The following is a 24,436-nucleotide window of genomic DNA, read 5'->3' as shown; positions in this document are numbered from 1 at the left end:
CGACCAGAAACCTTGGACCATCTTCCTTTGAAAATGTCCCTCCCACCCGAGAAGGGATGCATTTGGCTCACTATAGGCAGATCCATCTGATAAGGGCATCCTTCGGTCACAGATGGGGATGTGATTCACCAAGATATGTGTTTTTTGCAGATCTGTGCAATCTGAATTTTTGAATGAAGAAAATATGTGGATTGAGCCTACTGAACCGCCAATGCCCACTGCAGCACTCTCATGAAATATCTGGGTAATAGAATCATTAGAATTGTGGAAGCAAAGAGAACTAAGAGACATAGAATTAGCCTTGCTGGTGGAGCTGGGTGGCATAGGACACCAACAGCTGTTATCTGAATTGACTGGAACCTTGACTGGGGGGGGGGGGGGTTAACTATCTGAATTCTGGTGTTTAGGTGGCATCCTATGAATTCTATACTCTGAATTAGAGTCAGTTGACATTTTGGTAGATTTATGGAAATTGATCATTTCAGAAGCACCTGGAGTGCCTGATCCTTGTGTGTGATGAAGAAATGCTCAGTGGAGGCTGTGAGAAGCCAGTCATTAAGATTTGGGAAGACTTGGTTCCCCGTAGATGCAGGTGCACAGCTACTTCTGCCATGATCTTAGTGAACACTGTCGGAATCATGGTGAGACCAAATGACCTTGCTCTATACTGAAAGTGGCTGGCTCTCAGCCAGAAGTGGAGGAATCTCCTGGAGAGCTTTGCTATTTTGATATGATAGTAAGTGTCTTGGAGATCTATAGAGCACATCCAATCATCTTTCTTCAGAACAGGTAAAATGGACTGAACTGTGACCACCCAAAATTTAATCTATCTTACAAACTGGTTTAGATGGCTTAGATCCAACAATGGGTGAGAAGTCGTCAGTTTTCTTTGGTACTAAAACGAACCTAGATTAGACCCTAGACTCTAACTGGTTACAGGGGACCTGATGAATTACATTTTTTTCTACCAGCTTTGAAATTTCTGCAGCTGCTAAATCCCACCAACAGGGTGGAACATCGGGGGCTTTCTTCTTTATCTGTGATGGGAGGGAAAAGGGAATTAAACAGCCTCTGGATATTATTCTTAGCACACATTAATCTGTTATGTGCCAGGCTTGAGGGTGCAAAGAGAGACACCCCCTGACTACTTCCAGAGCACAGCTTTCGAACAACCATTCAGGAGCACTGAATGATTTTCTCGGAAAATGGCCTGCAAAAACCTTGAATGTGCAGTCTGCCTCTGTCTCTTTGGCGTCATCCATTAAAATGGTCTCTCCTTTTGCCAAGGAGAAATTTGTCACCTTGGGAGTCCTGGAAGGAATTCTGTGATTTGCGGAACCACATCTTCCCAAACTCTGATTCATAAGAGAAAGTTCCCTGCTGGGTGGAGAAACATACTCTTACTGCAGAGAGACTCTTACCACCTTATATAATCCTTCATTAACTCTAGAAAGTCATCAAGTGAGACATGTTCAGAGAGGGAGCAAAGGGAATCCGCTCATTCCTCTAAGTCAGTATCTTCAGTGAAAGACTATGGTGATGAGTCCAGGTGCTTTCACTTACACATCCATTTTCTGGTAACACCTTCTAGGGATGCAGTAGAAGGGTCATAATCAGACTGGGAGCTGATGAAGCAGACTTCCTCAGAGACCCTTGGTGTTGACTGTCCCTGTACGACCTGATAAAGAGGTGAAGAAGTAGAACGCAGAAAGGGTTTGGGTGGAATTGAACTGGTTGAATTTATCTTGTCTTTGGAAATTTACAAAACTTTCATAGGCTTCAAAGGCCAATGCTGCTATTAGAGCCAATGATTCCTGCCTCTCCACAGAAGCGACTGAAACCTCTGTGCCAACAAGCCCTGGTACTGAAGCGGACCTTGGATCCAAGCTGTCCAGGGCTGAAGCACCAAGGGGAAGAGATGGCTTCAAGTATCTTGCCATCGACTCACCCCCTCTGAGCGCAGCTCTGAAGCTTCTGGTCCAAGTGTCATCCTATGGTATCAGAGTTGAGAGAGGTTGGGATAAAGTCAGGGTTGAAGAAGAAGCTCAGTTGCTGACAAAGGTGCCATAGTTCCAACTGGTTGATCTGTGTGGACTCTTGTATAGGAGGGGTAAGATGGCCATCTGTATCTTTCCAGGGGATGGTGATGGGATAACCCCAAGCTGTATCTGGGTTCTCAGAAATTTCTTCATCATCCTGTTGACGTCAAATTCTGTAGGGCTTCTTGACGACCAAGTGGACGATGCTACTGAAGAAGGCCGAGAATATCTTTTCTCTTGAAGAATGGGATATTGTAGTCTGTAAATCATCTTTCCCAGCAAGCAGCTGGTTCAAGGAGAAGGATAACAGGCCAAAGGGGCAGTCGAATCCAATCTTCTAGACAGTTTTGGGTAAGGACTGAGGTTGTCTGTATCGGAGACCTCTTCTTTGCTGAGTTTTATGAAATTTTGCTCCTTTCCTTTTCTCTCCTATCTTCTTTTCCTTTATCCTGGCCCTTCAACTTGCTTTTTCTTTCTTTGAAGGACAGAAAGGCAAAGAATAGCCCCTATTTGTGCTGGAAGGAACCCCTTAAATACAAATTTGCCCTTCTGGTCTGGAGGGATCTAGAACTAAAGGCTATGCAAGATTGACATTCTATGTCTAGGTGAGTGGCACTGAGACAATAAACACATTTGGAGTGTGGGTCCTGAGATAGTAATTTGTACCCACAATCTGAGCATTTTTTTAATCCGATCAATTCAGACACATTTTAAAATAAGCTTTGTAACAGTAAAAATTCTAATAAGCACTATTATTGTATTATAATAAATCTTATACAAAGAAAAGAAAAACCTGGCAGGTAAAGGTCTTTACAGCTTCCTAAAAAACATTACACACACACACACATTATATATATATATATATATATATATATATATATATATATATATATATATACACACACACACACACACACACACACACACACACACACACACACACACACACACAGAGAGAGAGAGATGAAAACTCTTACAATAGGTGAAGGGCATAGCTATAAACACAAAAAAATCCTTCTGAATCTCTGACAGCTCCTTGCACATCCAAAACATTTGAGAGGCAAATGAGCTCTGAGAGTTTAAAGTACAATCTAGGGAATTATGGGTAGGGGAGGAGTCAGAGTTCTGGTTCCAATAAGCTTTGAAATAATCACAAAAGTCAAATCCAGTCAGATTCAACAACTCATATGTTTGAACAGACAAAAATAGACAAAATGGATCCTACAATTAATCACAAATTTGCCAGTGCACAGCTTTGTTTGTGCAATAGTTTAGTACCAGAAATTACCTTCAAATGTTCTATTTCCTCTTGCTGGCTTTTCAAGGTTACTCGGCATGGATTTCTGGAATTGTTTGAATCATCATAATTAAACACCTGCTCAGACAATTTTAAAATAACCTCCTGCTTGGCATTATTTTTCTCCATCAACATCTGCACATGCTGTTTCAACTCTTCTATATGACTGTCCTTCAAGCACAGTTCTTGTTCCAGTTTTAGTTTTTCCTCTTTCAGCAGTTCAATATGTCTTCTGATATGTGCAACTTCTCTAACTTTCTCTTGTAAAAGGATGAGTCTTGCTGTCTCTGTCTCTGTTGCAAGAAAAGTGCTAGAAGCCTGTTTTTCTTGCTGCATGGTTTCCAGAGCTTTGTGCAATAGTTTCACAACTTCCTATTGAAAAAGAAATAAATACATAAAAAATAAATTATAAACATAAAATTGGCATATTTAGTACAAAAAATAAGTCAACAAAAAGTATGAAATACAACTATACAAGTCATACTGAGAAATACTGGCTCTCCAAAAAACAAAGAAAAGTGACCATTTAGAAACAATAACTCCTAAATTCAAAAGAATGACTCACTAAATCTTAACTCTTCACCTGATATTCTCTTGTGTTGTCACTCCAGGTTTCCTTATCAGACTTAACATAATTTAAATTAAAGAAAGACACACTGGTATGCACATATTTTCAAATGTGGCCATGTACATGATATATAACAATACATATTTAGAAATAATGATGTTTTTGTCTTGCCTTTTAGTGAGAAGTTTAATATCCTGTTTTCAGTGGGACGCTCCTGCCCCATATTATAACAACTACTAGAAAGCAGACTGTGGTGGTGGTGCCGCGGTAGCATTCTCGCCTCACAGTAAGACGTTGTCCTGTTCGATTCTCAGCTAGAGCATCTTCTGTGTGGAGACATGCGTGAATGGGCGTACCTTAGTTGAAGGTTGTGCGTCAGGGCTGGCAACTCGGCACGTAAAAATCTACTGCCAATCATTAGCGGACAGGAGTTCTGCTGTGGCGTCCCCTAACCGGGAAAAGCCAAAAGACACAACTAGAAAGCACATATAATTAGCAGGGAAAGACCACATGCTCTTGGGTCTGTCTTGTTTTTTTTCAGCTGTATAAGGCTACCTGTGACTTGAGATTAAACATATTAAAGAGCAGTTTGTCACACTGAGGCTGAGCACCTCACTTCTTTCATGGTGCCACCCACAGTGAAACAGTAATTATTCATTACTGTGATCAGGGATTTGGCTGCTGGTACAGACACAATTATCTATCTGGCAAGGCAATGACTAATTGGCTCAGAACAGTTCAGTCTACACAGTCCTCACAAAGACTGAGTATCAGTAATACATAATGACAGAGTATCAGTATTATATAAAAATTATTGGTGTTATATAAAGATAGAGTATCACTATAACAAAGACCGAGCATCGGTGTAACATAAAAAATGAGCATCGGTGTAACATAAAGACAGAGTATCAGAATAACATAAAGACCAAGAATCAGTATAACATAAAGACCGAGTATCAGTATAACGTAAAGACCGAGTATCAGTATAACATAAAGACCGAGTATCAGTATAACATAAAGACCGAGTATCAGTGTAACATAAAGACCGAGTATCAGGATTACATAAAAGACCAAGCATCAGTATAACATAAAGACTGAGCATCAGTATAACAAAGAATGGTATCAGTATATATCTTTTGCTGTTGGAAATGATGAGTAAATAAACTGCTGGGCTTATAAATATGCATTTTTCTTGGGGGGGTGGTATTCAAAAAAATATTATTGCTGTGTACAGAAACATATGGAAGCTGTGTGATACCAATGCATGTCTGCATTCCAACCACAAGAAACAGAACCATCTAGCTCATTTTGACACAGCTGCTAAGGTGATGCTTCTATAATTCATGATTTACTTTTGGTAGTTGTGTCCTCTCCGTGGTCGAGTGACGTTAAAGACATGCAGGTAGGTGCGAGCGTGAATGGGCGTGCCTTCTTTGAAGGTTGGGCATCGGGCTGGCAACTCGGCACCGTAAAAATCTATTGCCAATCATGAGCAGACCAGAGTTCCGCTGTGGCGACCCCCAACCGGGAAAAGCCAAAAGACTTTTAGTTGTGTCCTTTCAGTAAGTACCCCTCAATGCTATAACCAAAAAACAAAAAAAAATCTTTTCAGAGGAGTAAAGATCTATTCACTGGAAGCTGCACCAGGACTGCTAGATAAAGTGTCAGGGACTTGACAAACTGACTGAGAATATCAAGGGGGGATAACAGATGACATGTTGGACTGGTGGCCTGAGAAATAACATATCAAGGATGTTCAAGGTTGTATAAACACCGGATTGAAAGAAAAAGTACAGTTCAAACATCATAAAAGTAAATGTTTGAAGTAGGATTAGGTCATGTCCTGTAAACAGCTGGAGAAAATCAACAGTCTGGATGTCAAGCATTTCAGACCATTCATGCCAATTAAAAGAGGGTGCTACAGCTCTGACAAAGGTCAATGCTTGGAAAACAAAAATCATACAAAAATAAGGGAGATGGGGGGAGGGAATATCAGCTGCAGCAGCAGTGATAAGTTGGATGTCTACTGCTACAGTAGGTTTCCTTACGCAGCTGCACTGTGTTCATTATTTAATCCCTGCTGCAGAAGACTTAGTTATACGAGTAGAATATCACAGTTTATAAGGCTTGACAAAAGGAAGGATTGGACTACAGGAGCACATGGAGTGGTCAATGCAAAGCCTGCTAGTAGTTTGTAGTGCTTTGTGAAAATATGTACAGAGGACCAAGTTGCTGCCTCTACCATACTTAGAATCTGCTCCTTTCCAAAAAACAATGATGAACTCAAGGTCTGAGTAGAACGAAACTTGACCTTGTCTGGAATTGACATGTTATGGTGAAAATTAGAAAAGGAGATAGATCTGGACAAACATTTGGAAACAGTTTGCTCAGACACAGGATGTCCTTTTTTTTTACTTTTATAAGAAATTAATAACTGATTGGAATCTGAAGGTTTTACTCTTGTCAAGATAGTATCTGAGTTGTAAGTGGGCATCTAGAATATGAAGAATTCCTTCTCCCTCATTTTTACGTTCTGGAAAGAAAGCGGAGATGGATAGCTTGGTTTAAAGTAAACTCAGATACTATTTTAAGTAGAACTGAATGATTATTTCTCAAAGAAACCCTATCTATGAGATAATGAGAAAAGGTTGACCCACCATGACAGCCTGCAGTCACTCTTCTTACAGAAATCAGAGCAACTAGCAACACTGATTCTATGTTTTGAACCTCAGATTAACCTGATTCAAATGGAACAAGAGTTAATTTTTCCAACACAAAATTAAGATCCAAGGAGAAGCCACCTGTTTTCTAAGTGGATGGGTGGGTATGCAGAACCCCTTTCAAAAACATCTTGAGATGGGAATGCACTGAAAGAGGTGAAGCCATGGGCAGACATGCTGAAATGGCTGGCAAATTAACTCTGATAGAGAAATAAGAAAGGCCAGGGCTAATAATTCACACAAGTATAGTAAAATCAAAGAAATACTAGCCTTAGGGTATTGGTTCTTAGTATGGTACCAACTAGATAATCACTTACAGTTGTAAATGTATTTTTTTCTAGTAGTAGGCTTCTTTGCCTTCATTAACACCTGCTGCACAGCGCCTAAAAGGTATTAAAGCTATCACCTTGGCAGTTAGTTCAAGTTATTTCAAGATGGGTTGTGTCAAACCATCTCTGTCTTATGTGAGCTGGTCGAGTCTGTGAGGAAGCTTGCAATTTGCCATTTCTAAAAGAAGGGAGACCCATTGTTGATCTTCGGAGAGTCATTCTGAATCTTCAGAATGACCCTAGATATTAGTGGAAAGGGTAAAAATGCATACTGGGACATTCCCATCCAAGAATATCAGAATGCATCTGTTTTCCAGGCCTGCTTATATGGAGCCTTGGAGCAAAATGTTGTCAGTTGCTTGTTGTGAATGGAGGTGAATTTACCTACCTAAGGTGTTCCCCACAGCTGGATCCAATCTTGGAAGCCTCCCTGATTCAATTTCTATTTGTGAGGGTTTGTCCTGGTCCTGTTGAAGTTGTCTGCCACAATGTTTTGCTCTGACTGAATGTAAGATGCCGAGATTGTGCGGAATAGCTACATCCCAGGCTACTGTGGCTAATCTATACACAGGGTCACACCTGGAACTCCACTGTTATTTTATGTACCTACACTTTTATCCAAACATGCAGCTTCAACAAGCAAAGCCTAAGGAATATGCTGTTACAGTCTATATTACAGCTGGCAGAGAGAATGCAAGACCTAGATTCATATAAAACTGATCTCTGCACCAAAGCATTTCAATTTTTACAAATCCCAAAACTTGAATTTGAAATACAAGGGAGAGATGATGCTGGGACCATACAGACTGTAGATACCACTGAATCTTTTTCATATGGAATCTGGCAAAAGGATCCATGAGAGTCATGAATTCTATGAAGCCTAGTATTTTACAAAATTCCCTTGTTAAAGCCTGGACTGAGTGGAAAAACACAGGAATAGATTTAGATATAGACCTACTTTTTTCCTGTGGAAGAAAATATCTTAACTGAGGTATCCAGGAGACAGATCAGGAATATAATCCCGTGGTAAAGAGTCAAACAAGACTTTTCAATATTCTCCAGAAAGCTCACTTTTAGAAGGAGATAGATACCTTACCCAAATGAAAGATTCCTAACACTTTGAACAAGACTGCAAAATTAAGCAAGTTGTCTAAATAAGAAAAAATGTGAACATCTTGCAGTCTGTAGTAGATTATCACTGCAGCAAGACACTTTGTGAACACCCTTGGAACAGTGGATAACCTAAAAGACAATGTAGAGAACTGATAACATATCTAGACACAGAAAACCTTAAAATTGTTTGAAAACTGAGGCTATAATAATACACTGATAAGCATCATTTAAATCTAGAGTTAACAAAAAAATGAAAGGGTGAATAAGAGTAACAGGTTGTGAAGGGTTAGCACTTCCCTGTCAGAGAAAGAAGCTATATGGATTCAGAGACAACAAATGCTGAATGACAGCAGGAAAAAAATGTTTGTTCTGGTGGATGAAGAGGAATCGTCTGAAAGGGAAGGAGGAACTTGCACTGCAATATGCATCTCTAAAGAATCACTCTCAGAATTCATTTGCCTGACATTATCTGTTGCCAAAGAGAAACTGACAGCCATATTTTGGGGAGATCCAAAGGCTTGTCAGGGTGGGAAGGGGGGGGGGGTTAACATTTGGATAGTCATTCAGACTTGAAGGACTGGTCTGGTTTCTGGGAGGCAACCTCTCCTTTTGTAGATTTCTTGCCATTATTTTTTGAACATCTGCTTGCCAGATGTTTGCTGAGTCTGCCTATTTTGCTTTTTATAAAAAAAAAAAAAATTGACTTAGAGATAAAACCTTTAATAAACCTAAAGACAGAAGGCTTAAAAAATCTGAGTCATCCCTTGAATCGGTTTCCCTCTCACATCACACTTTTTCAGGAACTCGGCATTAAAAGGCTGAAAAACAATCTGCTTATCAAGAGGAGAATTCAACATTTCAGCTTTAACATCCTCAGGTAAATTTTAAGAATGCAACCATGCAGACCTTCTCATAACAGATCCAGTAGTTGCTGCTCTGTAAAATGCATCAGCTGAGCCATAAGCAGACCTCAAAATGTTTTTGGTTACTTGTGACACAGAAGCAACATGTATTCAGTAAATATTTTCCCTCCAAAGAAGGAAAAGTGGCAATAATGTTACTCATTTTCAAATTAAGCAAGCAAAAACATTTAACGTGAGCTTGACAATTAAGAATCTTAAAACTAAGTATGGCATAGGAATACCCTTTTACCCCAAATCTGTCAAAGGCTCTCCCATCCTTATGGGGGAGGGGTTATATTTTACTAAATGTTTAGCTGCAGAAGAATTTGCCTACAAAATCACTGTAGGGTCAGAAAACTGCATCAGAAAAAAAAATTTGTTAGACTGAGGAACTTTATACAATCTGCCTTCTTAGGGGCTGCAGGCTGTCAGGCATGTTATAAGGCTGTAATAAAACATCATTCAAAGCTGGAATAACAGGTGGAACAGGAGTATGATGAGGAAATTCCAGTTGTAATAAATCAGAATATTTTCTGAAAGAAATTGGAACACCTTTATATTGCCACTGAAAGAACTGGTTCATTTTAGATATGCCCCGGGATTCATGAAGCTCGGCGCAAGGCCGGTGTAAGGCTTGCGCCGGCAGTGCAGTGTATAATCGGCATAGCAGCGCCACATGCATAGTAATGAGTGCGTGCCACAACCACAGACACGTGCAGAGGGCACGTGCGTGAGCCCAAGTAGGATGCGCCCGTAGGCATGGCCAAGCCGGCAGGCGATGAGCAACCTAAAGTGCTGACTGTCACAGGCCGCCTGCAATAGTAACCGCACCAGCCAGGGTCCGTGGATAATGAAACGTACGCAGAGTATGCAACATAGTACCCGTTCACACAAAACGGAGAACCAAATATTAACCCATGAAGTCCAAATTGTACCCGTCCAAGGAATAAAGGATACGCGTAATACCGTGTCCGTCACGCAATGCACTGTCAGTGGGCATACCCAGTAAAGGTGTACCGCAGCATGTCAGCGCGCCGCACCCACACACAAGTAGCCACATGGGCATGGTCACCAGCAGTAGTGAGAGTACACAGCCGGGCAGCCGTGTCGATATAACAACCAGAAGGAAACCAGATACCCTAAACACAGACAAACTTGTGCATAGCAACATGTACTACACCCAGCAATGTGCCCGTCGCATACACATAGGACAGCGTATGCCTAAGCGTAATATCCAGAAGCAGAACCCATGCATGCAAATGTAATACACAACAGCCCCGTCATAGCACGTAACCCGCACCCATGTACGACCGTGCACCCAACCCAGCTAGCAGCCTTGCGCAGCTGCACACCTACACACAATGGGTATACCTGAAATGTAGTAAGAAGTATTGTCCTAGGCAGTGCCACGCGGGCAAATATGTACCCCACATGTCAACATCCCACCTCAGGTACTGATATCCAAATGGCTGCATGTGAATGTGTCAGCAGAATGTGTACATCCCGCATGTGGTATGGACCTGTCGAAACCCCATAGGCATTCACACGCCATGGTGCCCATAACTGTACACATCTGGACAAAGCAGTATGTTCAGCCACCGTACTGATGATTAGCTATGCAGACATGTCAAACACAACACATATGGCGGAACATCTGCCCACCAAGCAGGACGCCCCAGCAGGGTGCCACATGCACAGAAGGTGAGGGTGGGACATCACACGGTGAGAATAGCGTTGCCGGATGGCCAAACACCCACGGCCAACGCAAAGGATGGAATAACATGTATATGCCTGGATGAATGGGTATGTCATAGCATGGGAATAGGCCAAGCTATCCAACATAATAGCCATGCATACCAGATACAAACTGCCAGTAACACGCAGTAGTAATGCAGGAAGGCATACACGACTGTGGGAATATCATAGGACATATGTCACGTGCCAAGTGTTGACGCATGACACAAATGTCCAGGATGGGGCTCCCTGCAAAGAGGAACATGTGCCAACCCCACCCCCCACAGATGTACCAGCAGTGGAAACACATCCCAAACACACACCAACACTACCGTCCATTCCACGATAGCAACGGAGGCTGGTCAAAGACCACCATGACGCGTGCACAAACAGGGACACGTGTAACCGTTGCCCTAACAACCCCCCACAGGCCAACGAATAATAGTATGGACATATGCATGTAATGCTGTGAAGGATGTGTGGTAGTCCTCAGTATCACAGAGGTAGGTACACAGATACACTGTAATCAACCGTGACGTATGTGCACTGTACACAGCATACCTGCAGGTAATACATAGTTCAATCATGTGCCACAGAAATATACACATACGAATGAGGACAGGAGATAGACAAGTGTGAATGGGACAAACTATGAACATAGGTTCATAGGTCCATAGGTACATAGTAGGCTATCTGCCCAAGGGCAGCTATAACCCTAGCCCATAGTTATGTTGCCTCTGCCACCCCTCCAGTCCGAAGAAAACAATGCCTATTATATTGCTGTACCTCTGTCAAGCAGTGACATTGAAGTAATCCCTGGGGTATATCTGCAATCTCCCATCCATTGGTCAAGATCCCCCTCGAACAAGGCCAGCGCGGTGCTCTGCCTCACATGTACTGGGATGTTGTTTCACAGCATAGTGGGTGTCTGGGTAATGAATCTGTCCCTCCAACACATTCTATCAATGACCGTGTCAAGGTTCACGTCACCTGCCCCTGTGGTTCTGAGGGATGTAGATCCATTAGGTGAAGCATAGTCATCAAATATGGGTCGACATGGCCTTGTATGTCAGGCACAGGTCACCACTGAGCAAGTGGTATGTGACTGAATGGAGCAGGAGTCCTTTCAGTCGGGCAGCATAACACAAATTCCTGAGACCCTGCATCCGTTTGACGATGAACCTATGGGGCCTTCCCAGCTGCTGCAGGTGTCGGGTCAGATACCTTCGAGCGGGCAATGTACTCAATCATAGGTCTAATGAGTGATGAGTACAAGGAGACAATGACCTCCCCTGATCTAGATGTGAATCCCTGAACGATCAGGTGGGCAATGTAGAAGGTCTACCTAACTACGTTAGCAACGTGTGTGTCGAACGAACGGTGACTGACAACCTGGGTCCCCAGATCCCTGGTAACTCCCTCTGTGCTCAGTGGATTGCCACCTATATGGCAGCTAGGGGTAACCTTGTTCTTCCCGAAGGGTATGACTATGCATTTCCCGGCATTTAGCTGTAGGCCATGTCCCTGGCACCAGATATCCATATCTGTGAGGCCCTTCTGAAGGATATCTGTGTCAGATGTCCATCCCACTATGGCACCCAGTTCGCAGTCATCTGCAAACATTGTCAGCCATAACCCCCCTGTGTTTGCTTGTACTTTGGAAATGTAGATGCAGAAAAAGTGTGGACCCAGGACTGAGCCCCGTGGGACACCGCCTGTGACCGGCTGTGAGTCTGACATGGTGCCAGCAACTATGACTGTGTGGGTTTTGTCACCTAGCCAGTTTGCAACCCATCCTGCGATGTACGGGTTCACATCCAAGCCGATGGGTTTATCAATGATACCTGAGGGGGGTATTGCGTTGAAGGCCTTAGCCAGGTCGAGGTAGGCTGTATGGACTGCCTGACCCTCATCAATGGCCTCGGTGACTGTTCCTAAAAAGTCAACCAAGTTTTAAACGCATGATCTGCCTTTGACCAAGCCAAACTGGGTTGGATGCAAAGTATGCAAGTCCCCTATGTCTTCATCTATGAGTTCCATCATGATCCTTCCCCATGGCTTTGCAGATAAGGCTTGTCAAGCTAATGGGATGGTAATTACCAGGGTCAGTGGAGGCACTGCCCCTGTGAAGTGGGACTACAGTCGCCGTGCGCCACAACTTGGGTACATTACCTGAGGTGAGGCTAAGATTAAACAGCTGTCCTAACTGTGGGTCTAATTCCTCAATGAGTTCGTGGAGTACACAGCCGGGACAACATCTGGTCCCATGGATGCTGTGTTTACTGCCTTGGAGAGAGCATGTCCCACCTGTGCGTTACAGAAGTTTCGGGGGCCACAATCCTCTGGTACAGACATCTCTCCATGTGGGGGGGGGAGATGTTTGCACCGAACCTGTCAGCCAGTATGTTGGCAATGTGTGTAGGTTCAGTAAACTTCACATCATTCTGAACCCAGTCCGAGCATATCTGGGAGTGTCCTCCCAGGTGTCTAACATAGCTAAAGAAGGCCGTATGATTGTCTGTCGAGTCCTTGGTGATATATCTGTCGGATTTTCCCTGGATGATGTCATGAGAGCTTGTAGTTCTTCACATATAATGAGCAAGGGTGTCATACCTTACAAGGATTCTGCTCTGTCTTGTAGTAGCTACCTCCTTTCGTTGTAGAGCTTGTGTAATGCTGGGGTACACCAGACTGGGTGCTTGGCATTGGTACAAAGAGTCACAGTTGTGTAAGGGATTGCCTGATCCATGCAGTCCTGTAGGTGCTGGTAGAAGGCATATGTAAGTGATTCAGTGGCTTGAGTAATGTTTACCACTGGCTCAGGGGCCTTAAAGGAGACCACACTAGTGTTTAGAAGTGTGAAGTCGGCTTTTGAGAAAGCCATATGTATGGTAACCGGCACCACCCACAGCATTGTATGCCAATAGCAGAAGCTATTGTATGTTGTCCAAACACACGTGTCCGTACACATGGAACATCATAGCAATAAACCACGCCTGGATGTGGGCGATGCTAGACATACCCATGGCAGACGTGGTGCGTTCCCGAGCTCGACACCCGAGGGACCACACACATAGCCGGCCGTAGGCATAGGCCAAGTAGGCAGCTGCCTAGGGCGACGCTCTGCTAGGGGCACCTTACCAGCCTTTATTCGGTGTAGGTAGACCAGGATGGGGGTAGCGGGTGATGTGGTGGGGGCACCATGGAGTCCTTCTGCCTAGGGCACCACCTGACCTAAGGCCACACCTACAGTACCCACACCCATACGCGGGTCATTGCTAGTATGCTATATCATCTATGGAAAGAAACCATATATTCCCAGACATGATGGCACAGCATAATGCCTGTCTGCCGCCCAAAGCAGACATACGGCACCCGCGGCGGTGCGGACGTACTGCGCGAGATGTCCGTAACCAATGTTGACACTGTCACGCTATGTGAAATAATGTCAACATAGCGATTCAATACTAAACAGCGATGGAGAGCCCAATGTCCCCGTTGCTGAGCTGTACAACCTATTCCGCCATGTTAAATGTGTGTAGCAGAGCGAGACTGCCCCAAACTAAGCAACGACATGTCCGTGGCTCGGTGGAAGCCGTCACGCAATGTTAAACCCATGTAATATAGCGATACAGGTTATAAATACCGAAGTTTAGTAATGGAAATAGGTCCGTTCGACCAGACCGTGTGCAATTACTATAACAAGATCTACAACGGGCACGTCGGCCAATCAGCGCATACGGTTAGGAATAATGGGGGGGGGGATATGGTATCATAGACACGGACAAACCATGCCCATGTGACTCGTCTGACATTCGTACACGGTCAAGGCAGTTCCGTACACTAGGCGGACAAGACCAAACCCAAAGCACCACAGGAACACCCTGACAATCGAAGGCCTGTATGCGTAGGGGATATAAGCCCCTGTGATCTGAATATCCCTGCGGTCACGACATATGCATCCTGGGCCATGAGCGGGAGGGAATGAGGAATGTTTAACATGTAGTACCGCACCTTTCCCAGCAGGAGAATGGATGCCTGTGACGTACGCGAGTGCGGGGGTGGGGGTGGGGCGGGGGGATTTGTAAATTTAGCTAAGTACCATAGGTATGCATGTAAATGAGACCGAACAGCTAATGTGTAGTGGTCACAGTAACCGGCAAACGTGAATGCAGTCCCGTTTGAATTATGACTATAGAACATATAAATGTGCACGTGTACGTAATGCGTCCATGCCGCAAAGACTGTTACATGTGTAAAGGTGAAAGTGCGTTCCGCACACGTCTTTCAACCGGATCAGAGATATGTTACCGGAACAGTCACAACTAACACAGGCCACGTAACCACACAGACCCAGTAAACATATGTAACCAGAATACGGGTATGCATGTGCGCCTGCACGTAACCCACAATTAGGAAATGCAAGTGCGCGTGTGTGATCCGCTCACAGCAGGGAATGTTAAGGCCGTGTCCTCCACGTCAATCATACATGTCTCAAAACTGTCAGCCCCTGAAAGTATGGAATCGGGCAATGCCATGTAAAGTACCATTAGAAATAGTGAGAAACACACGCTATGTGATAAGACAAACATAGAATGTGGATAGAATAACGTGTGCGTTAGTAGTATGGATAGACGACGGTTATGCATCTGTAACTCGACCCACTTGTCAGAAGGTGCACCCGTACGAAAAGTGTTCAGTGGGCTCACACTTGTTGACCGGGCTAGGCTAGCTGGATATATGTCCAGTGTCAGCAGAGGCCCGTGGAGAAATGCTCCACACACAATAATAGCACAACATACCAAAGTACTCATATATGTACCAAAGAACAACAACAATAGAAAGTGTCCTGAAAGGACTGGTTACACACAGATCACAGACGACAGAGAAATATATGGCCAGTGGAAGCACGTCACAATTATGGGATCATGTCCCTATAGAAGCAAGAAGGTCTCACATGACACGCCAGCGAATTGCCAGATAGACACAGGTCAATGTAACACACAGCAACATTAAGGGCCAACCAGCCGTACACCATGCCCGAACCTGCACAGTGGAAAGGTATGGCATGGTAATTGATGTGTGTACACAGATAATCCACAGACAGTAACAAAGCAAGGTATGAAACGAGGGGTTCACATGTATATATCTACACACAGCAGTCCGACGGCCCGTATATATGATGCATGGACATAGATTTGTCACCTGAAAACAAGATGTAAACAACTACAGTTTAGTCCATATCATATTGATATAGTAATAATACAGTCATATCCATATTTAACATTGTGACCCTTATTTACATTCATATTTATACAAAATATGCATGTAATTGTACTTATTTATTCCATGGTTTGGAATCTTAATGCAACAATTATACACATTGATAAACAAAAGCATTACCAACACACTACATTCTAAGGTTTACTCACAACAATTATCAACTATGTTTCAATATACTGATGGTATTGACCAATATTGTATTTATATTAACACATCGTTGTTGTATCATTGTTTCCATTCAGTAATGTATGCAACACTGAGTTCTACATGTCACTTTATCATCAAGACTTGGAGCACGGTCCACTGAACTATGAGCCAAGTCTATTAATTAGTTGACTTTAAACTGACTCTGAAGGAAGTATATAAGGGACGACTATCGAATGTATCTTGTACTCCGACGTTGCCCCATGTTAGTGGGTGAAAGAGCCCAGTATCCTATGACTGTGGAGTGTATCGTTTTTGTCATCATCTGTCTTGGCATGGTTTATGTTCAAGAATGTCTTTTATGAAGATGACCAGGACTCAGGGTCTGCTGTATTTCCGCTTACTGGAACATGGATATATATAGGCCAAGTAATACATAATATGGGTAAGAAGAAAGGAAGGAACAGTTTACCAAGAAAAAACTAGGAAAAGGACCCACCAGGTCCTAAACCGAGAGCACCAAGCAAACACAATGTAGTGCTACAAAAACCAAGTGTTTCAAAAATGAACCCAAATGGTGTAAATCCAAAGATGCAAGTTAGCAACTGCTTTAAATAATCCTCAGAAGTCCCAATAGGAAAGATGCGCCACTTTATTGTCTAAATAACACCACCAAAACAAGTAGATCACGAGCGCTGTCGCCCGGTCTTACCGGGCTTTCTCATGTGTAATTAGCTAAACCAATAACTCTAGCTTTTATAGAACTAATTGATTAAAATATCACCATGGTACTGATGTTTTATTTGGTTCAAATGGTTCACAAACAACTTTTAACATAAAGAATGTATTTTGTTTGAATTCATATAAGTTGCATACATACATTTTAACAATGCATTTATTGTGTCGAGCATTTTTAAATATGTATTTGTCCCTTTAATGCTTGTAGAAGTGGATTTAATTTATTTATAATGTGGTGATATTTTAATCAATTAGGTAATTAACAGAATGCACTTGCGCTATAAAAGCTAGAGTTATTGGTTTAGCTAATTACACTTGAAAAAGCCCGGTAAGACCGGGCGAAAGTGCTCGTGATCTACTTGTTTTGGTGGTGTTATTTTGACAATAAAGTGGTGAATTTTTCCTATTGGGACTTCTGAGGATTATTTAAAGCAGTTGCTAACTTGCATCTTTGGATTTACACCATTTGGGTTCATTTTTGAAAAACTTGGTTTTCGTAGCACTACATAATATGGGTAGTCAAACAGACATCCGCGATTGGGGAACATACAGCAGCAGTCAAAACCACTGGCCAGATGGACACAGTCCAACAAGTTCTACACTTTACATATGCACATTGGTGTCCATTGTAGGACCCCAAAAATTGATCCGTACGCAATATCAACCAGCTGCGATCGACCCAGAAGAAGTGACAGCCGTGACTACGGCACAGCTAGACATATGCACCACCAGCGTGTTTAAGGTTGATGACAAGTGTCCATGAAATGCAGGACATATGAACAGAAATCCCCAGATTGTCGAGTCCATAGAAGTGCGTCCACAACCCAGTCCCGCACACATGAAGGATGTGTAATGGGTACCGTCGAGGGTTGCAGCCATGGGATCCTGGGTATGCAGAAATGGGGCTCGGTGTTGTTTGGCAGATAATCCGTTGTCCGCCCGTGGGAGGGATGTGGGTATAGCACATGCCTTACTCCCCACTAATAATGCAAAGCATCCACCGGATAATGCTAAATGCAGGTGTGAAATGTGTACAGCCCTATACCCAGTGTCCAGTAGGCAATTCCCATGGATGGACAAGCGTACGACCAAGATGGCACCCATAACTGGAAACCTGGTGGAATTACACAGCTGCAGTAAGGCATAACACAGGAAATACAGATAGGGACTACAGTAGACACTCCCCATACAAAGTCAGACCGCCGTGCGAATACCGGCGTACACAGCACTCAGTCTGCCAGCACCAAAATGGGGATCACTCGCTTCCATACTGCGGAACAAATGGGCGACCTGTGGAACACATACTAATGGCACACTAACAACTTCAACTAGGAAGGTCATAGGATGGTTAAACTATGGCGTTCCCACTTATAAAGAACATCCTTCAATGAATTAATAGGATTAATGTCAATTGACCATGGAATACACCTAATCAACATCAAAGAACCGCTGGCACCTTACGGCACACAATCCAAAAAACACATAGGTAGATGAAACAGTCAACGTAGAAAATGTCCAGGACAGTGCCCAAATGGTATACAAAGGTTCCTTCATAGACAAGTAAGCGCTTTCACCCGTAGGCTCCATCAGACTTACACATAACATAAAAGCATCCAGGCTTTAAATATCCCTCCTTACACTTTCATTGGTCAATTTCTCAGCAAACAATGAACAATTAACCACAGCATATAAAGCACAGACGCAATGTTAACTACACACACATATATTAACATCTCCAAAAACATCCCATTAAAACATGTATTATATGATATTGTACTATGCCTAATACTCATCAATCAAAGATCTAACAATATATATAGAAGATATGTATATCATATCAATGTAATACAGTGGTAAACAACTGAAAGAGTGTGTTAACTGTATATCTGTACCTAAACTACATTCCTGTTACTTGGGTTTAAGCCACCTGCTTCTCAAAAGAGGCTTAATCAGTGTTTCATCATTCAGCCCTGGTGTGTGGTCATCTCTCCACCTAATAATCCATCTCAATCCGCATTCTAAAGCATAGCTGATGAGGTCCCCCCCTCTGGTATTATAACCTAGCCTTTGTAAAACACTGAATGTAAACGTATGCCTTGTGATGTGCTCATAGCCGGCCGTAGGCATACGCCAATCCTGTGGCTGCCTAGGGCGCCGCACTAGTAGGGCCACCTGTCTAGTAGGTATGTCATGTAGGTACACCAGGATGGGGGCACCATGTGTTGTGGTGGTGGCCATGGAGCCCTATAGCCTAGGGCAGCGGTCGATCTAAGGCGCTGCCATAGGAGGTAGTACGGTCTGCAGGTATGTGCTGAAGTGCACATGAAACAGCGGTCTACAAGGATTACCCATAGTGGCGACACCTGCACAGACGGCTATAGCGGGACACACACGACCATGCATACAGCACAGATAGACATACACACACCATAAACAGGCAATTATACACAAGGTTTATGGCGTGTACGGGTACAGTGTCAGTACAGCAAGGATAGCTGTCGGCCACGATATCCAGCAGATGTCTCTAGAGCGTTCTGGAATACGGACGTTGCATGGACAATGAGTGGATATGCATCGTACCACAGTTCTATGTGTCAGCCGTGCAAATATGCGATACATGGGACAGACAGCTGTCCATGCAAGAGCAGCGCTATGGGCACAACATTGGTATGTATATATACAACGAGAGAGATACAGACGGACACATGTGGCAAGGCCGTGAGTGTAACGTACACAGCACCACCCCACCACACCACAGCAGGGTGCACATGGAGAACACACTACGGAGGTCGCCAACCACAGCAGGCACACAGGCAGTCCATGAGCTGCGTCTCACCATCCACAAACACAGGGATGGCGGCATGATATAAGTGTTCTGCGGAAACTCTAAAGCCATACCCTATGAACCCATGCGGCTGGGAGCATAGACACACACACACAGCTGGCAGGCATGGTGATTGACCACACCCCCACATACCCAACCGCACAACAGTATGACACAGGTATGGAGCAGCTACGTGGACCACTGAACACAGCACCGTCAGAGGCACACGTCCAGGTGGGTGACAACATCCGTAAAGGAATAGCCGCCGATAGCTAAGGTATGTGTTGCCAAGCATCTAAAATAACTACACTCTACTAGGGCATCTGTGAACACACACACGCCACACACACACGGGGAAGGGCCGGGAGTCGAACCTACGCCTACTTACATGAACACACAACAGCATGATGAATTTACAGAACGCGCTACCGACATTACTGAGCACAGCGCTGTCAGAGGCGTACTTCTAGGCGGGTGACATCATCCGTAAGGGAATAGCTGGCAATAGCCAAGGTATGTGTTGCGAAGCGTCTAAAAGCATGTCCATCTGCAGAGGCAGCTGGAAACACACACACACCTCACACACACACACGGGGAAGGGCCGGGAGTCGAACCTACGCCTACCTACATGAACTCAGTACAGCATGATGCATTTACAGAATGCGCTACCGACATTACTGAGCACAGCGCTGTCAGAGGCAAACTTCTAGGCAGGTGACATCATCCATAAGGGAATAGCTGGCAATAGCCAAGGTATGTGTTGTGAAGCATCTAAAAGCATGTCCATCCGCAGAGGCAGCTGGAAACACACACACACACCTCACACACACACGGGGAAGGGCCGGGAGTCGAACCTACGCCTACCTACATGAACACACTACAGCATGATGCATTTACAGAACGCGCTACCGAGATTACTGAGCACAGCGCTGTCAGAGGCATACTTCTAGGCGGGTGACATCATCCGTAAGGGAATAGCTGGCAATAGCCAAGGTATGTGTTGCGAAGCATCTAAAAGCATGTCCATCTGCAGAGGCAGCTGGAAACACACACACACACACACACACACACACACACACACACACACACACACACACACACACACACACACACCTCACACACACACAGGGAAGGGCCGGGAGTCGAACCTACACCTACCTACATGAACTCACTACAGCATGATGCATTTACAGAACGCGCTACCGAGATTACTGAGCACAGCGCTATCAGAGGCATACTTCTAGGTGGGTGACATCATCCATAAGGCAATAGCTGGCAATAGCCAAGGTATGTGTTGCGAAGCGTCTAAAAGCATGTCCATCTGCAGAGGCAGCTGGAAACACACACACACACACACACACACACACACACACACACACACACACACAGGGAAGGGCCGGGAGTCGAACCTACGCCTACCTACATGAACACACTACAGCATGATGCATTTACAGAACCCGCTACCGAGATTACTGAGCACAGCACTGTCAGGAGGCATACCCCTAGGTGGGTGATATCATCTGCAGAGGCAAGGCAGCCGATAGGGAATGAAGACAGAGTGCGAGTCACACAGCATGTTACCATCCCAAGGTGGGCGTACAGTAACACGGTAGTGCTGCAGTCGGGAATACCAACTAACTACGGAGCAGTACATCACGACATGGATATGGGATGCACCACATACAGTATACCCTATGAGAGGGCATCCGGCGCACGATGTAGGCAGCCATTGTGGCATAACAACCACATATGACTCACCTGGATGGTCACCATGGCTATGCAGGATGTCATTGGCCATGGCTACACTTCAGTAGCAGACATCCGGTGCCGACTGTAGTGTACCCCAAATGGTGTACTGGCCATGCCCTCACACCCAGCGGTTGCGAAGGGAGACAGACATGCTCACGAGGTATCAACGCAGACGGGCGGTGTGCACTGTACTGTGTGTCCATCTACACAGCTGCTTACTGGGCATGCTCAGACACTTAGAATCTGCACAGTGCAGACATGCATACACATGGGGCAAAATCATGGGAGGCAGAATGTGGACCGTCGTTTGTCCACCCACACAACAGCAACTCCGCCATGCCACAGGCGTGGCGGTTGTGAAGGGAAACAGGCATGCACACGGGTATCAACGCAGACGGGTGTGCACTGTACTGTGTGTCCATCTACACAGCTGCTTACTGGGCATGCTCAGACACTTAGAATCTGCACAGTGCAGACATGCATACACATGGGGTGAAATCATGGGAGGCAGAATGGGTACCGCCGTGTGTGTCCACCCACACAACAGCAACCCGCCATGCCACAGACATGGCGGTTGCGAAGAAACAGGCATGCACACGGGATATCAACGAGACGGGCGCTGTGTGCACTGTACTGTGTGTCCATCTACACAGCTGCTTACTGGGCATGCTCAGACACTTAGAATCTGCACAGTGCAGACATGCATACACATGGGGTGAAATCATGGAGGCAGAATGTGTACCGTCGTGTGTCCACCACACAACAGCAACCCGCCATGCCACAGACGTGGCGGTTGCGGGGAAACAGGCATGCACACGGGTATCAACGCAGATGGGCGGTGTGCACTGTACTGTGTGTCCATCTACACAGCTGCTTACTGGGCATGCTCAGACACTTAGAATCTGCACACTGCAGACATGCATACACATGGGGTGAAATCATGGGAGGCAGAATGTGTACCGTCGTGTGTCCACCCACACAACAGCAACCCGGCCATGCCACAGACGTGGCGGTTGCGAAGGGGAAACAGGCATGCACACGGGGTATCAACGCAGACGGGCGCGGTGTGCACTATACTGTGTGTCCATCTACACAGCTGCTTACTGGGCATGCTCAGACACTTAGCATCTGCACAGTGCAGACATGCATACACATGGGGTGAAATCATGGGAGGCAGAATGTGGACCATCGTGTGTGTCCACCCACACAACAGCAACCCGGCCATGCTCACACACGTAGTATGTGCTACGCGCCGTCCGGCATGCAGACGGAGTGCACACACCCCAAGTCACGGCCAGGTAAACCGGTACACACGCACAGGGTGGACACACATGCAGTTACATGTACACACACAGATGACAGCACAGGCGTCACGGGTGCAGGCTGAACATGTACACACTGCAGTGAACACTGTAGCTGCCATGCCAGCACCATGTCATCGGTGCAGCAGTATGCCTCATGGACCAGCAACAGCATGTGACATATGTCCACAAGACTATGTGGCGGTGTACGTCCGTCGTGCAGAGTACACATGTACTATCAATGATCCCACAGGTGTGATGTAGTCCACCCATACTGGTATACACGGACAGGCGTGCTCCACACATACCACGGGCCTGACACAGATATGACACATGACTGCAGCTGTATCACAGTGAAACAATGTCCGGATATGTCACATATGTGATTTCCTGGCTGTGTGCATGGACTGCATGCAGGACACATAATGGCCTGTGATGTACCACATGCATAACACAGGCGTCGCTGCAATACACACACGAAGGGAAGGCGGACACATGTCTGTGGTATGCACCCCCTACAGGGTGTAGCGGTGTTCACTGGGACACATACCCTTGTACAGTTTGCCTGTGACAGCTGTGATACCATACCACAGTCCATGTTCCATGTATGTCGACACACATGTCACAACGTATAAATGCATACACACATGGCAACAGGGGATACATGTAACACGTGTACTGTGCACAGTGCAGCTGTGCATGAGCGGTGTCCGGTGTCCATAACACAGTTGCAACCCCCTACCACATGCATACCCATCATGGGGGCCATCATATGGTGGCATAGTAACAGCACGCATGGCAGTCTGTGTGTACACCATGTGTTTAAACACCTGTATACATGCATGTGTGCAGGTGCTGGTCACAGGTGTGTCACACACCATCCTACCCTGCCATGTGCATACAGTCTGCTATGTCGCCTTTACATGACAGCGCTGGCATAATGCATACCCATCGCCATGCGGCCATCGACCATATGTCACATGGCCACTGTAACCCCTACCACCTCCCAAGTGCAAATATTGGCACAGCTGCCAGATACAGTGGTAGTACGCAGGATGCACTACATACCGCTGCACGCCTGCACATATCCCATATAGCGGGTGTGGCATTCCTAGCACCAACATGTGTGCAGGAATGTGTGCCCATGTATGCCGCAGATTGGGGGGACTATGTGCCACGTGGCACACCTCACTGTACACCATGGTAGAGATCTGTACCTACCTCAGTGTGGGGTACATGGATGTGGATGGTGCAGTACATGCAACACGTCATCCCTCCGTGTAGACATGTGTGGTCACCACCATGTCAGTGTGTCAACATGTGTGTATGTCTGCTGCCTGTTGTGAGGGTGTATGCAGATATAGTGTTGTGACTGGACACTGACCACACAGGGTGACCATCCCGTACTGGTGCTGCATTGTACAGCCCTGTCAATGCCATACCTGTGAGCCTTACTGGCCACCTGTGCAAGACCACCCCCTGTGACATGGCGCGTGGGTGCATTGTCTTGTGAGGGTGCTGACCACACAGACAGGTGTCCCCATCTGCACAAAATGGGGTGTGTGCCATAGAGGTGTATGCAACGCGATTGCGGACATATTCCTGTACCGGTACAGCATCTGACTGCTGCACACCGTGCACCACAGCTGACAGGTGACACCTGTGGTCAGTAGCCAGCACACTGCGTACGGCACC

At 45.3% G+C, this 24,436-nt stretch overlaps 1 protein-coding gene across 3 annotated transcripts in view; it reads right to left on the bottom strand.

Moving 5' to 3' along the window:
* Positions 1-24,436, bottom strand: part of TBC1D2 (TBC1 domain family member 2) — a 1,250,316-nt gene that overhangs the window by 561,792 nt on the left and 664,088 nt on the right. For all 3 annotated transcript variants that reach the window (XM_044060977.1, XM_044060978.1, XM_044060979.1), the window contains one exon: positions 3,328-3,708. In XM_044060977.1, coding sequence (XP_043916912.1) covers positions 3,328-3,708 — 381 coding nt within the window. The remainder of the gene's footprint in view (positions 1-3,327; positions 3,709-24,436) is intronic.

The sequence above is a fragment of the Protopterus annectens genome, chromosome 2.part0 (assembly GCF_019279795.1).
Source record: "Protopterus annectens isolate FY-2018-M chromosome 2.part0, PAN1.0, whole genome shotgun sequence".
Classification (NCBI taxonomy): Eukaryota; Metazoa; Chordata; order Ceratodontiformes; family Protopteridae; genus Protopterus; species Protopterus annectens.
This window is presented reverse-complemented; position numbering and strand designations above follow the sequence as displayed.